Source organism: Gallus gallus, chromosome 5, assembly GCF_016699485.2.
Source record: "Gallus gallus isolate bGalGal1 chromosome 5, bGalGal1.mat.broiler.GRCg7b, whole genome shotgun sequence".
NCBI classification, from domain to species: domain Eukaryota; kingdom Metazoa; phylum Chordata; class Aves; order Galliformes; family Phasianidae; genus Gallus; species Gallus gallus.
This window is the reverse complement of record NC_052536.1, coordinates 32,370,205-32,385,700: the sequence shown is the minus strand read 5'-3', so window position 1 is coordinate 32,385,700 and position 15,496 is coordinate 32,370,205. Positions and strand designations below refer to the sequence as shown.

The 15,496-nt window shown below is 32.6% G+C and overlaps 1 protein-coding gene across 13 annotated transcripts in view; it reads left to right on the top strand.

Moving 5' to 3' along the window:
- The window catches only part of NOVA1 (NOVA alternative splicing regulator 1), a 181,742-nt gene that overhangs the window by 90,201 nt on the left and 76,045 nt on the right, over nucleotides 1–15,496 (top strand). For 12 of the 13 annotated variants that reach the window (XR_001466732.4, XR_001466730.4, XR_005860043.2 and 9 more), the window contains one exon: nucleotides 6,166–6,332. Coding sequence is in view for 7 of the 13 variants with exons in the window: in NM_001199713.2 (NP_001186642.1) it covers nucleotides 6,166–6,332 (167 nt within the window). In the remaining 6 variants the exon portion in view is untranslated. The remainder of the gene's footprint in view (nucleotides 1–6,165; nucleotides 6,333–15,496) is intronic. The other variant, XM_046941754.1, reaches the window with a different exon arrangement.

The window sequence follows — 15,496 nt, the reverse complement described above, 5'->3', positions numbered from 1 at the left end:
CTCTGTTTGTGTAATTTAATGTTTTGGAAATTAGCATGAAATCCTTAGCTGATATCCCACGAAACATTTTGTATAGAAGGGATTGTTTGCTTTCAAGATGACTCTCCATTCTCTCAAATCCTTTGTCAATTGTGTGGTGTTTTTGTTTTTTTGTTTTTTAATTTTACAATCTTTTTAATTTCATACATTTCTTTCTCACAGGGGAATAGTCTCTCAGTTCATACTAATAAATACATCAAACCTGGATTCATGTAATTCAGTCATGATCTGATCACAATGTACTCTGAACTTGAAGTTTTCATATAAATATAAAAACTCAGACGCTTTGAAGCAGTTTTCATCTTGATTCATTTCAATATCTAAATTGTACTTAAGGAGGTAACTTTCAGTACATATAAAATAAATAATATGTGAGTATTAATGTATATGTGCACGTATGTTCATGGCTAGCACAGTTATCTAGATGCATCCGTATATATTCAAATTGAGTAACTCAAGCTATCATCTTGCTGTGTTGTGTACTTTGAGAAAAAGCCAAAGTGAAGTTGCAGAGACTGTGAACACTTGCTAAGACAGCTGATTTATTTTGAACTCCTAGCAGTGTATCTAAGAGTCTGTCATGTTTCAACATTGCTATATAGATTAAAATTTTATTGTTTTATTGTGACAAGCATTTATTTTGACTTATCTCCTGACTATGTGTTGCCTCACACTGATGTTCTTGTGTTCAGGTGTAGCGGTCTGTCCCAGCTTTGTGGTGGTGAAGTTACAAATCACGCTGGGGCATTCTCTTATACCCCACTGAAAGTGGAGTTGGGCACAGTGGGGCACACCCTGGAATGCTCTTTTTTTCCCTTCATAAATCTATGTGAGGACCTGGGAAAGCATTGAGTTTGGGATCTACAGTTGAGTAAAATAGCCCTCTCTGGAATCTAATTAGCTAACCATTTTGGCCACGTTGGTGTGTCACATCTGGAAGGCAACATATAATCCGTATGGGCTCAGCAGTCACCTGTTTCTGCTAAGGCTTCCTGTGAACTTCAGGACACCTGATAAGAAAATACTGGAAGACTGATATTTTCTAATGTGCACTTTTCCAGATTTTAGCAAATCACATGCATAGATTGCACTTCATTAACATCACGCGTTTCAAGAAACAGACTGTTATTCATACGTTTCAACTTCTTTATTAGATGTTTGACTGATGTGAAGTATAAGATAGCTACAGAAAACATTAATAATTAGAATTTTAGGAGGTGTAATTGCAGATGAAACAGCAAAGGGATCTATTTATCTCTGTTAAAGAGGAATAGAATATTAGTTAAGCAAAGTGTGTCTAGTCCATAATTCGCATCTAAGTTAAGTATGCCTTGGTTTTATGAAAGAGACATCAAGAGGATTCCTACAGGCCATACTTATTTCTTTTTGATTTCACAGATTACTTCAATTAGATTTTTCTCTTTGATTCTGTTACTTTAACTACTTTATCAGGCAATATTAAGTTTCAGTCTCTAATTTGGTATGTGTTTTGTGTAAACAGTTCCCAAATTAATTAGTCTGGATCAAAATGAATGCAGAACATGAGTGTGTTAGCATTGCTGCCAGGCCTTGTTGCCTCTTCTAGTCAGGGAAGTCTATTAGGACATGAAAGTTTGTGTTGAGAAAGATGTCCTTCTGTGGTGGAGATGGGAATAAGCTCTCAACTAATAACAATTAGATCTATCTCAAGAACTGAGAATACAGGTACAGCAAAGAGAGGATTATCGATGGGGAAGAGTGCCTTCTTGAGCTTTCTATGACATTTTGTACATATGTGACTTGTTACTTGTTACATTTAAGGATATGTACATTTCGTCACTTATCTGATACAAGTCTCTTACATCTCTTTGAAGTAAGAAACACTACTAATGTATTTCAATAAAACACATTTTTCATCGTCTTGTTTTATTTATTGAGATTTTATGTAATTGCAGAAAGGAAATTTTATACACAAGGAAGAATTTTCATGTTAAGAACGCTACTGGCAATTTACAAAAGACTGTTTATATTATATTGCCAGAGTAATTGTGTCAAGGCACAGTCATATTTTACCAAATTCTTTGAGGTAAGTAACAGGCTGAAACATTTGCTAGCTGTGTTAGAACTCCGCTGTACAGGCCTTCTGATCATTGGTCAGAAAAATAAATGCATGGTATGCAAAGGTTAGTAGACAGTTGTACTGTGATTTATCAAATAAAAAGCTTAATGCAACTCAGTTGATGAGAGATTGTAACTTAGCCTTTCCTTTAGTTAAGTCTTAGCTGTGGCTCCTGTGTCAGGTTTTCCCTTTCACTGACAAACAAATTGGCATGGTACACTGGAAAAATATAAGGAGATATAATTAGTAGATGTACTGGGGGTACCTGGTGCTGGAAGTGCATTGAGCTCTGTAAGATTGATGTAAAAACCCAATAAAAAATATACAGAAACACACAAAAGCTAGGCATTCATTTCTGAAAAGTACAGTGTGTTTCCCAAAATATTTTGACTCAGTTTCACAAAATACAGAAGGACACTTTACTTTTTAGTGAATGTTTCTGTGAATACAGTAGAACTTTTGCTTACTGAATTACAACTTTGCAGGAACCACTTAAAGCTTGCTGAGCTTCTTTCATTGTATTGCATCCTGCATTTATTTTAATGTTTGTTTTAAAATCTGTATCAATTGTCTAATAAGTAACTTTCTCAGATAATAAGCTTGTTGTGTGAGAGTTTGAAGGTTCACAACTGCGTTTAAAATGAACTTTAGATTATAAACTAGAGGGAGGTAGTTGTGAGGGGATGTTTGCCAGAAGTGAAGTTCTAGGTACATAAAGGGGTCAGAAGGAAAATGAATGATGAAAGTTAATGCAAGCTTTTAAGCTCTGAGGCATACCTAACTTAAGTGAATATCAAACCAGGATTTTGTTTATTTGCTTTTAAGGTTGATGGCTGCTAATGTTTACCTATTTCTCTCCCCACTGGAACTGTGGAGAGTATTTTTTCTAATTCAATATCTGTTTTCGTATTCAAAAGTTAGGACCTATAAATTGCCTCCTAAAAGCAAACAAACAAAAACCTGGCTCAAATTCCCTTTTTCTGTGTTAGTTTTATAAAAAATATTTTTGGTGAGCATAATTAACAGGCAGGTGATAACCACCTAATCTGCGTTTATTAATTTTCTGTGGTAAAGCTATTCTTGACTTGTATATATTTTCTTCATATATGTAAAAGGAGATTTATCATATATGACAACAACTCTGATTTGATGTGTAAATTATTTTTAAAAATATAATTTTATACTGGCAAAGTCTACACACACACTATCCATAACGACACAATTGGTAGCTTGTCTTTCAAGCTTTAAGCTGTTTCAAGAATGGGATTTGTAGTTTTAATACATATTTTGAAGATTATATGAAGAAGTATTGCTGGCTGAGTTGTTCTCTTTTTTATAGAAACTTGCAGTGGGCTTGTTAAATGTCTGAAAATAATAAATAATCTAATGGTTTGCTTTAAATGCTAACTGAGACTAAAAGCTTTTTAGATCTCACCAACTTCAGTGATTTGTAGCCTTATTTTTGTTGTGCAGGTTGGTCACGTATCTGATAGTTTTTCTTCTGCGGCTCTTCCAAATGATTGTACAATGTTATCTGAGTGAAAAGCCATTAGATTTATATGAGGGAATATGACGATGTTGCTTCAAAAGATTAAAGCATTTCCCAGCTCTGTGTGTGTGTGAATTTCAGACCCCCTCTTCTTTTTGACTTTTTTTTTTTGTTTCTTTCTTTCTGTAGAAATCATAACACCTAACCCTCAAAGAAAGTGGGCTGCTATAACAACACATTTTGAAGCTGTATCTTACTCTTTGTGGAGTGTGCATTTGCACAGTTCTCTTTCTTCGTAGAGTAGTGATGTCCATTTACTGCATTTTGGTTTATGCATATTAGAATGCAGTATGTTTGGACTGTAGTATGATTAAATGTGTGTACTTTATTGCGTGTTCTAAAATAACACAGACAGTAGCATACCCTCTAGTCACTTAGTGCCAAGTCCAATGAAATTCCTATTTAGCACTGGCTGTTCTCCTTTCACATGTTTTGACAGCAGTCATCCTTGTTAAGTGCTTTCCACATCAGACTCCGGTAGCTTGGATGTAACCTGATCTGTGTTTGATTTCAGTGTGTTGTCTGCGGACCTAGAGAACACTTGCATTAGCTGCATTGATCAATCCACATCACATCTCATCATTTAGGAGACAATTAATACTGCAGTGTAAAGACTCCCCAGAGCATTTTCTTAGAGCTGGATTGCTTTACACAAAAACCACAGGAGTTGTTTCTGAAGAGAGGAAGAAGTCAAGTAGAAAAGAAAAGTAGACATCAAGGCTATGTGCAGGAAGTAAGCTTCGTTTACAATGGTCACTTCCACTTATGTCATTCAAACCCCCCTTCTTTACTAGTGTTATTTGGGGAGGGGGGGAATAGGACCATTGTATTTTGAAGATGTTTTATTGAAAAACTGTTATAACTGGTCACATAAATATTCTTAATTTTTTGCTATATACTGACAAATATATTGACGCACACATAGCACACTGCTCAGAATGTAATCAGTTTATTCTCAGATTTAATCTCAATGATTATTAACCTGATAGTTTCTTAGATAGTGATTAGCATGGTTTAGTTCTAATTAAAATTATTTTAAAATGACAGTTTAATAGAGAAAATATTGTTTATTTATCTTTAAATCAGTTTAGCTGTAAAGCTACTTCCAGGAAGCTGAATTTCAGTGTTGCCTAGTAGTGTGTGTTCCTTTAAAAAAGGCACTGCAGGGTTTTGAGTGTATATGAACACATTTGGTTACTGAGCAGGCAGGGCTCTTTATCTTTGCGGAATGCAATATTTAATCTAAAGAGATTACCCACAGTAGCAGATGGGAAACATTTAATAATGAAAAAACATTTGTTCTTGCAGGTGACTAAGGCTACTGTATTATTCTCTTTTACAGACTGCATTGCTATGTTGTAAGAAGTGTATCTTAGGATGGGCTGATAACCATATTGGGCAAAATTATATAGTGCAGAATATAGCAGAAAAGAAAACCAGGTGGCACTGAAATCACTGAAATGGTAACAAACGAGACTACACTTTGCAGTGTTTGGGAATGAGGAATATTTTTAAAGACTGTTTTTCTTGAGCACCTGTACTGTCTTTATAAAAGAGAATGGAGAGTCCAGGATGGGACCATGCAGTATCTCCCTCCCCTTTGGTGGGCTAGTATTCCTACACACACAGTAAATATTGTTTTCACATATCAGACATATTTGAGAACTGTGTAGTATTTTTCCATAATCTTAGAAAATGGATGCTTAGAAGGTAATCCTGTAGAGTCTAGTGACCCTACAGGAGCAGCATTCAGCACTTCTGTATTAACAGAAGTTCCTGAAAGGTAATTTGTGAAGTCTTAATTAGTTGTTTAGTACAGACTTTCATAATTTCTGGTAAATCACATAAAACACAACTTTAACACCATATTTTCAGTAAAGTTATTGCAAGGATGTTTTAAAAATGTGAGTATTCTAAAAGATAAGATGACTACTCAAACATATGAGTTCAATTGGCATTGAAAGGTCTTGCCATAATGATTTGCAGTTGTTTTAAAGATTCATATATTTATTTCTGCTCTAAGTCATTGTATTTGCTCTTCAGGTGTACATTACAAAAGTTTATTTCAAGTTCCTCTGCAGTATAAGCTATTACTTTCATCCTTGTGTTTACTTAAATTTTCTAAAGAATTGCTGAAATAGTCTAGAACTAGACTAAAATAATTTGAAAGACATGTATTCTGTTAAAAAAAAAAAAAAACACCTTATAATATTTGCTAGTATTTCCTACTGAACTGTATGTTTTCTGTTCTTTTATTCTGAAATGGTTACAAGTGGTCTTTTATCCAGACTGGATTGGAAAGCTATATGTTTATGGAGTCTACATAAATATGAATTGCTTAAAACTTTTTAAGATACTTACTGAGATACTGCTACGTGTTTTTTTAAGGCTGCTTTTGAGCACCATCTTTATGACATAATTCAAGTGATTTGTGAGTTCTGACAAACCAATTTTATTAAGGTCAGCTTTTTTCTTTCAGGTACTACGGAGCGCGTGTGTCTGATCCAGGGAACAGTTGAAGCACTAAATGCAGTTCATGGCTTCATTGCAGAGAAGATTCGAGAAATGCCTCAAAATGTGGCCAAGACAGAGCCTGTCAGCATCCTACAACCTCAGACCACTGTTAATCCAGACCGCATCAAACAAGTGAGTTTTTGGTTGGGAATAGAGAGTCACATCAGCTCCTTAGAATTGGCTTCCTTTTTCAGAAGCTTTAAAATTTTAAGACGGCAAGGGGTGAACATAATACGTTCCTACAGAAAATGTTATTTTCCTCTTTAGTAATTTACTAAATTGCTAGTTCTCTTCTTCCTTACACTTGCATGTTCCATGTTTCCCAGCAGTTCTTTTAGTGTCTTACAAATTTCAGACTCCTAATGTGTTTCCTTAGTAAACTCTTCTTTACTGTATAAGGCAATAATACACATCTCGGTTTTAGTTTAAAAAGGATTGCTAAAGTTTAAAATTAAAAATATGAGTCTCTTGTAAATCTTTAGAGAATTAAAAGAATGTTTACTATTTTTATGTATCTTAAATAAAGCAAAAACAAACCCAAAAATGTTAATTGTATTTAAACCTTTTAAAAGATACTTAGAATTTTTACATGTGAGAATTTGAAAATATGAAGATAACTTACTTGGGATGTTATCTACTTATCATTTTCCGTTATTTTTGGCATCTTTTTGCCTGTTTTGTACTGTCTTATTTCAGTATCTATAGGACATGCAAAATATATTTTCAAGATATCATTGGATTAGTGTTTTCTCTAGTTCATTTTAATTTCCAGAACAATTCTAATTAAAAAAAAAATCATTTTCTATAAGGAGAATGTGGAATTAGTCATATAGAATTTTAAATAAATTATTTTCCATTTTATTGAATAAGAAAAAGACGAAGAAAGAAATGAGTGAACGTTAGTAATATTTTGTTTTATCTATCAATCCTATCCTTAGTTTCTCAACTTTCCTACGTAGAAAAAGTTTGTTTGGTCCTCTACACTAGGAAGATTCAGTGTCCTATAAAGTAATTTGGTAACTGTATGCAATTAGTTTACTTTCTATGTAATGCCACACACAGAATGTATGTATGAAGATGTGGTAAATGAACACACTGCTTAAAATGGATGAAACTGTGCCAAGCCATATGATTTCTAATTATTGCTACTATTTTCTTTACATGCTATACTTTTGCATTAAAAAACAAAACAAAACAAAAAAAAAAACCTTCTAGGTAATTTATAAGAAAATACTAAAAAGATAAGCCTCAATTTTTAGAATTAGTTTCTCAGATATTAGACATGAAAATGATTGTGACTGAGGTGGAGGGGAGAGGAAGAGAGAGAAACCTAACGGGCAGATCTGTGCTTTAAATGTCTTTTCATCCTGTAAAATGTTAGATTTTATGCCATTATCTCTTAACCCAGTGGGAAATGAATTTTATTTATTGCAGTAGAAAGTGCTTTTCCACTTTGCAATGTAAATGAAACTCTTTTCAAGTCACTATTGAGAAACTAGATTACGTAGCTGCATAGCGATATTCCTTAATACTTCCTGTCTTGTTTCTCAATTTGATGTAGTTTTTCCACACAGAAGCTGAGGAGGAAATAGTTCTAAAGAAAACTTACTTGAGGAGTTGTTGGTGGTATGGTTGGTTCTCATTGTGTTTTTGTTTTCTTTTTCCTTGTTTTTTGGTTCTTTTTTGTTTGTTTATTTACTTTTATTCATTTGATTCCATTCTTGGAATGTTAAATTCTGCAGTGATGGTTTAGTGATTATAGCTGCTACTAGTGAAGTTTGGACGCAGGCTAAATACAATGTATTCCTTTACATGATTCAAGTATGATTTTTCTGGCTTCACATTTTATAATTTAAACATATCACCTGTACACATACAGGTGAATGATAGTGAATGATAGACACCTGTAGATATTTGCAGATATGCTTGTTCATATGTTGAACAATTTCAACTATGTGAAGTTAATTGTTTAATTTTGCTTTAAGGAAGTTACATATGTTCATGATAATTTCATAAAATATAAATATTGACTCCACAAGTCTAATTCTGTTTTGTTGTTTGTTGTTTTTTTTTGTTTTTGTTTTTTTTTAACCAAGATTTGAAATCATTAGCTTAGCTGTTAGAGTTTATAGTGAAGTATATTGCACTGTCAGAATGTTCATTGTCTTAATTAAATAGAAATTACTTCTATTTAAGAAATTTAAAAGGGTAATATTTTATAATGGCTAATCATGATCTGGAACTTCTGTGCTGCTATGTTCTTACAGCAGACAGGGCACAATTTTATACACTATCCTGATCAGTCTAGTCATTGAAGTCATTATTAGCATGTGAAAAACAGGCCTTATGAATTACAGTTTCTTCTTTTACACAAACTGTTTATGTTTTTTTTACTCTCTTAGAGTATTACCCAAGAACTTTGTCATTCAAGTATTCTGAAGCATAATGTTGCAAGCTGAAGAAAGTAGCTTTACCATTTGAGATTGAGATTAGATTTGAAACTATAAATTTTGCCTTCACTTGGGGGTCTTGGAGATATTTCAGTTGATTTTGTCTCAAACAAATCCTGTACAAACAAATAAACAACAAGAAAGAAACCAACAGGGCTATTGTCCCTTGTGAATGAAGGTGCTTGTAGTTGAGGCATGGCAATATCACCCATGTCTGTATGAGCATACAGCTCTCGTTTCTCGTTGTAGACATCTCTACAGATAAGAAGCAAGCAAAGAAAGGAGATGTTGTACGTCTATGATTTCAGTTAAGAATGTTAGTAGGTAAATTCTTTGCTGCCTCTCTCAAGTTTCAGAACTTTCTGTCTTCAGGAAGGCGCAGGTGTGCAATGACGCTGAGCCCGGTTTGGCTTTTATTTATACAAATCGAGTTGCAATCCAAATGTTCCATTCTCTCTAACTTCTACTTTTTCATCATTGGAATCTTCACAGGAATCTTCACAAGTCTGTCTGATTCAGTTTGAGCCTTCTCCACAACATTTTTTTCTAATCTTCTGATCCTGTAGACTTATTAGTAGATATCAAGTAGGTCTGTAACCTGATCAGGTCTGGTCAATATTTAACTGATTACTGATTTCATCTATTACCTCTATGAAATGTAGACAACCTCTTCATAGCTGTCAGATATCTGTAGCTTCTAGATACTGTTCTACAATAACCAACTGTGTTCATTTATTTCCTAGAAACTGCTATGAGGATCTAACCTCTCCAACAGGGAAGTATCATACCAGCGTTATACTAGCTTGTTATAACCCTGGAGAACAGGATGCAGTTTTCATAAATTACTCAGGAGACTGAACTGTTTTGGCTTCATAATTAGCTCACAGAGCTTTAAATGTCACTTCTAAACTAATGGCAGCTACTGTAAATAGTGGGAGAAAACTCTGTAATGTCTTATCACATCACCTTATTGAGAAACCATTGAAGCTTCTTTACGTTATAACAGAATTTTCCTTTCAGCTATGCAGTTGTTTTATAGATAGAAGGAGTTTTAGCATCCTACCCAGGAAGCACATGGATCTGCAGTTGACTATTGCAGAGGTTAACATTATACATGAGGAAGAGCATGCGATCTTACTGTGAACTCTCCTTTAATGAAGAGTTTACCCTGTCTGGTCTTCTAAGATCCCTTCCAACCTGAATCATGCTTTGATTCTATGAAGTCTTTAGTTATCATAATATGAACAACGGTTTTGCAATTTCTTCCTAGGAAATCTGGACTAAAGCTTTTGCATGTAGAACTTCCAATTAATATTTTTATTTCAACTTTTTCAGTAGAGAAGTAACTTATAGGTCTTTTAACTTCTGTTCCATTCATTAATCACATTCACAAAGATTGTATTTAAAATGTATGAAATTCAGTGTCTGAATTCAGATTTGTACATTCTTTTTCATGTAGTGAAAGGAACTCCTTGAATTACTTCAGAAATTCTGATCAACAAAATATATTGGATCACTCACCAGATTTAATGAAAAGCTTATCTTCTAAGTGTTTAAATAGAACCTGACTTTAAGAGTACACATCAGAATATATTGGCTTAAATAGAGGATTTTTAATCATTTTTTCTTATGTTTTGGATATGAGTTGGTCAAACTAGAGGTCTAGTAGATGTAAGAGGTTTCTTAAAATGCCTCTCTCATCTGATAAGCTTATCTTCTTTTAGCATCTGCTTCAGAAATCACCTAGAGCAACCTTATTAACATGCAGAATATAAGAAAAATCCACATTTTTCATTTAAGGATAATAATAAATGTAAGCTGTTTTGTAAATCACCGTCTCTTCATCTTTTCAATAATTTCTTCATTATTCTTCAAACCTTTCTGAGGTTTGAATACCAGTGAAGAATGGCACCAATTACCATTCTTAACCATGAATAATACATTACGCAGGTGTGTTTACAAGTCATCAGAACGAACAAAAAAAAATTGCTGTCCTATACTAGAGAGTCAGTCATTTGCATTAGGTCCCACGGCAAAAGTTTAGCATTCCAATTCCTAGTTCCGCAAACAAAACTTACAGTATTTTATCCCTCATGTGCACTTGACTTCTGCTGCTAGATCACTATTTTATGATATTTTAATTTTGTTTCATTTCACCAGTTTTGAATTTAATTACCATATAAAACTGCTTTATAAACTCAATTAATGTTCAATTAATAGATGATGGTTAACACTTCATTGTATGTGCTTCAAAAGTGGAATGAGGAAAGAAGATTGCTTTAGGGGAATGAACAGTAGCATTCAGCACTGCAGAAGTTCTCATTATCTTGAGCCTTCTAAGGCTTTGCAGTTTTGATAGTATTTTTCTAAATCTCAAAGAATCAAAAGGTGACTTTTTTTTTCCTTCTATTTCTCAGAGTTTTGTGATCCATGTATTCTTATGTATTTTGTTACCTATGTTTGGTTACCTACTTGAATTTTTTGGTATTTCTACATAACACCACATCTTACATTAGTTCTGTGTTACTGTGACAAGTTTTGAGGAAAGAAAGTCCTTCTTTGTCTATCTTATTGTAATCTTTGTCGTAAATCACACACTCCATCCAGAGTTGCTCTGATGATCCAAATGGCACCTGTTGGTTTGCTTTATGCTCGTTCACCCTTATTGTACACAGGCAAAATACATCAAACTTACCACAAGTTGTTTTCTGTTTCAAGGAGATACCCCAAAGAGTCTATAAACACACCTAAATTACCTGTGTACATACCTGTAAGCAAGCATTTTATCTGCATATGGTAACTTTCTTTCTGTCCTTTTCTATGCTCTAGATATTCTTTTTCACAAAAGCAAAACCAAATGCAAAGAGCACGAAATATCAATCTGAATGGTTTTTATTTGGTTCTTATAGGGAAGGTAGCAAGTGAAGTTAGATCCCTTAAGTTCTCAAAGTAGCCCTTTTACAGTCGTTTGAAAAAAAGCTTAGCAGTTCTCAGTAATTTCTTTTTCAAAAATAAGTTTTTAAAATGTGTTATTTATACAGTCATTACTGAGGTGAGAATCATTTGAAGTTTTAGGTAATAAAAATTCACAAAAGGTGGAAAAGAAGATTTAATGTATTTAGAAAAGCAAGCAGTCTGTTGAGGAGTTGGTAACTTACTAGCTTAGTAAGTTATAGTCTTAGGTGTTGTTCAGCACAAGAGGAATTTTTAGGTTTTTTTCTAGCTGCAGAAGGTATTCAACTATTTTATAATATTGCAAAAAGATACCACTTTATCTTTAAAACATATTAAAATATTGGTTTAAGCAATTTAATATTTCCATTAAATTAATTTGATTTACAAGCACGAAAGTTTATATGCAAGACTGAAACTCAGTATTAGAATGGTAATATTAATACTGTAATATTATTGTTTAGCAAACTCTATAATGGGAAATTAGAAAGTGGTTAACTGTAAATGCAGTTTCATTTTCACGTTTAAATGTGTTTTTTTGTCATATGCTTTCATGTCTCTAACCTTGTTTCTAAATGATATTTCATTTTCTGCCTTTTCCTTCTACCCTTCTGTGTATTAGATACACTGACAGATACTGAGACTTAAATTAACAGTCACAGTACAATATTTATCTTTTCTTAGTTTGTGTATATGTATATATTTATATATATAAAAAGATGTGACCTTTGTCATTTATACATTGATCTTAATTAGTTCACAGAGTCACAAGAAAGAGGTCTCAGTAGGCCTTCTGGAACACCATGCAGTTTTAGTGTACATATTCTGTACCTCTGTGATGCAACTGTGTCTTCATTTTGTGAGTTAAAAGTACAAAGCATGCAAATGTCATGCTGTGGCCATCTTTCTGCACCCTTTAGTATATTGTAAAGCCTGTGAGCAGTCCTATGCAGTATTTTTATTTTATTTTATTTTTATTTTTTGTGAGAAACACAAGGAAGAGGTATTTTCTTGAACTTGGAAAATACCAGAGATCAAATGCAACTCAATTTTACTTCAACATTTTTTATTACTTAAAATCTGTTTTCTCAAATGTCTCTTCTAGAGGCTTATAATGGAGAGGGGGTGAAAAAAGGGAAAAACAGCCACACAAATAGCATTTTCTTTCCTGTAAATATTGTCTTCTATTTGTTTGCTCACATAACTTATGTAAAAGGAGGTAATCTTTAAGGAAACACAACAAAACAAAACTGCAAGATTCTTAAAAGTGGTATATAGTAGCAATTGTGAATAGCCTGCCATCTGGGAAGGTGTAATTTCAGGAGAGCTTCAATTACAGTACAGATGTTTCAATCTCAAAAACTGAAACTCTGTGATGTGAATTCATCTTACAATTTCTAATCACTTTATACAACTCATTCCCAGAAGCTTAATAATTACTAAATTAAAGTGGTTGCCTAATGCAAAAATGCTTGCCAAATTTTTAAGAAATACTTTACACTGTAATAAATCAGAATTATTGAGCTCTGTCCAAGTTTTTTTTTTTTTTTTTTTTTAAGAATTAATTTTGCCTAAGAGCTTTTTCAAAGCAATTGGATGTATTCATAAATTACAAATCAGCCGATGGAAATTCAAAACAATTTCCAAATGATGTGTTTCTTTTGTTCCTTTTTTTCCGTTTTTCTTTCCTTATTTTTTTTTTCCCAGAAATCTCATTTTGTTACTTTAACATTGAAGGAATTAATAGATAACTGGTACTTAATTTGTCTCCAGAATTTTTAAGAACTATAATGAAGCATGGAAAAATGAAATTTTACAAAAGTCTGTCAGTTTATTTATGTATTTCTAGATACATACATGTGTATCTTATATATATTTATCTCTTTCTCTAAATACAAAACAAAGTAAGAGAGATTAAACCTCGAACACAAACACACCAGTTTAAAAAATAAAAAATAATAATACCTGCTTCTAATATTTATAATACTTTGTCACCAGTATGTGTATTTGGAAAGAAAAAAAGCTTATGTTGTTACTTCATTCTTGTTTGTTAATATCATTGTTTCACTTTTCAATGCTTTTATCTTTTTTTCTATTGTATTTTAAACACGCTTTTGCTAAAATGAAATAGTGAAGTACATCAACTTAATGAATGTTTAATGAATGAACTGAGTATGAGCACTCTCTTTTCTTTGCTGCCATACTTTTTTATTCTTTAGCAAGATTAATATTAAATGAAAAATAAGATGTCTTCAATTTTGTTCAGTCCCAGCATTATCAGCAGTTAGGTCGTTATTCAGTGTTGAAACATTCCACAGTTTTCATCCTGTGGTTAGATGTAGATGTAGTAACACTAGTGAAGAAAGCTCATTTTATCAGCCTATTTTTTCCTTCAATTAGCATAGTGTACCTTAATACTGTATGCCCTAGTGAGCAATATTGATCACACAAATTGCTAAATTATATGAACTATTTTAATCGAAGTATATTTTCTGTTTGTTGGTGGTACATTTTGTTTCTTGCTTTTGTTTGTTTGTTTCTTTGTTTGGGTTTGTTGTTTTTGTTTGTTTTTCTGGAGAATTATAAAATATATGTATGTGTATACCTATATATGTATTCTAGTTCAGGATGAAAGTTTTATATTAAACTATAATTAAAACAAAAAATAGGAGAGTTACAGTCTTCCATTCTGGTTCTGCTTTTTTTCTTTTTTTTTTCTTTTTTTTTTTTTGCCCTTTTCCTTTTTTTCATCTCAGTTAAAGCTTAAATGATGACAATCATCATTTTCATGAAATCATCAGACACACTGCATGATCTCAGAAAAATCATAAGTATGATTCTCTGATTGAAGATTTCTAGCCCTGTACTATTGTGTAATCTGACACTTCTTTTTCTAAATAATTCTAACCACTTGCAAATGAACCCATGTTCTGTATAGAAAGACATGGGGGAATCCTTTCTAATTGTCTTGATTTTCACAGTATATACAATCTGCTGATCAACAACACTTTGCCAGGCATTTATTTATAGTGTTCTATACATAGCAGTATTTTTTACTTAAGCCTCTTGAAGAAGTCCCAATTGATGCTGAATCTGTATGTATTTTTATTTTTAATGTTTTATATTGTGAACTACACATTGGAAGCACAAAATAAGGATCTGTTTTTTTAGTGTTTTTTTGTTTTTTTCTGTTCCTATTTTGGCTGCTTGACTCTGTGCAAACTATGAAAAGATGGATCTTCATACTGCTTAACATGCAGACAAAATATTTGTGTGCATATGTACAAGCCCATATTTTTCTAATACACATAACTTTATGCATTCACAGTGTTCCAGCTTTTCATATGCATTAAGAGTTTTAGTGAAAAATTATGTATACCTATTTTATGAGGGACTGTCGATGATTGTAAGTAACAGAACTGCTGAAAATGTGAAATTTTGCTTTTATTTCTCAATAGTCTTGGTTAGTGATTGTTTGTCCATAGGATGCATTATGTTGTATAGCATTTCAACGTTTTACTTCCTAAAGTATAAGTAGTGTAATTTGGAATATTTTCTATCATTTATATATTATAAAAATGTGAAAAATACATGCTTTGAATAAGTATTGTATGTTATGTTTTGGAAGTGGGAATTTGACATTTTCACTACATTTATTAAAAGAAAAAAGTTACTCTGTCAGGATCTAATACGTTAAAAAGAGATACTTGTGTAAAGTTTTAAGCAGAGCAGTGCTTTTTTGGTATGTTGAAGAATTAATGTTAAGCATATGTATATTATTTAGAAAACATTATCAATAAATATGACTCCTAATTCTTTTTTGTGTTTATTCTGACCACAGGCTGATGATACGTTATTAACTTTTGCTCAATTAAAGGATCGTTAACACTAATG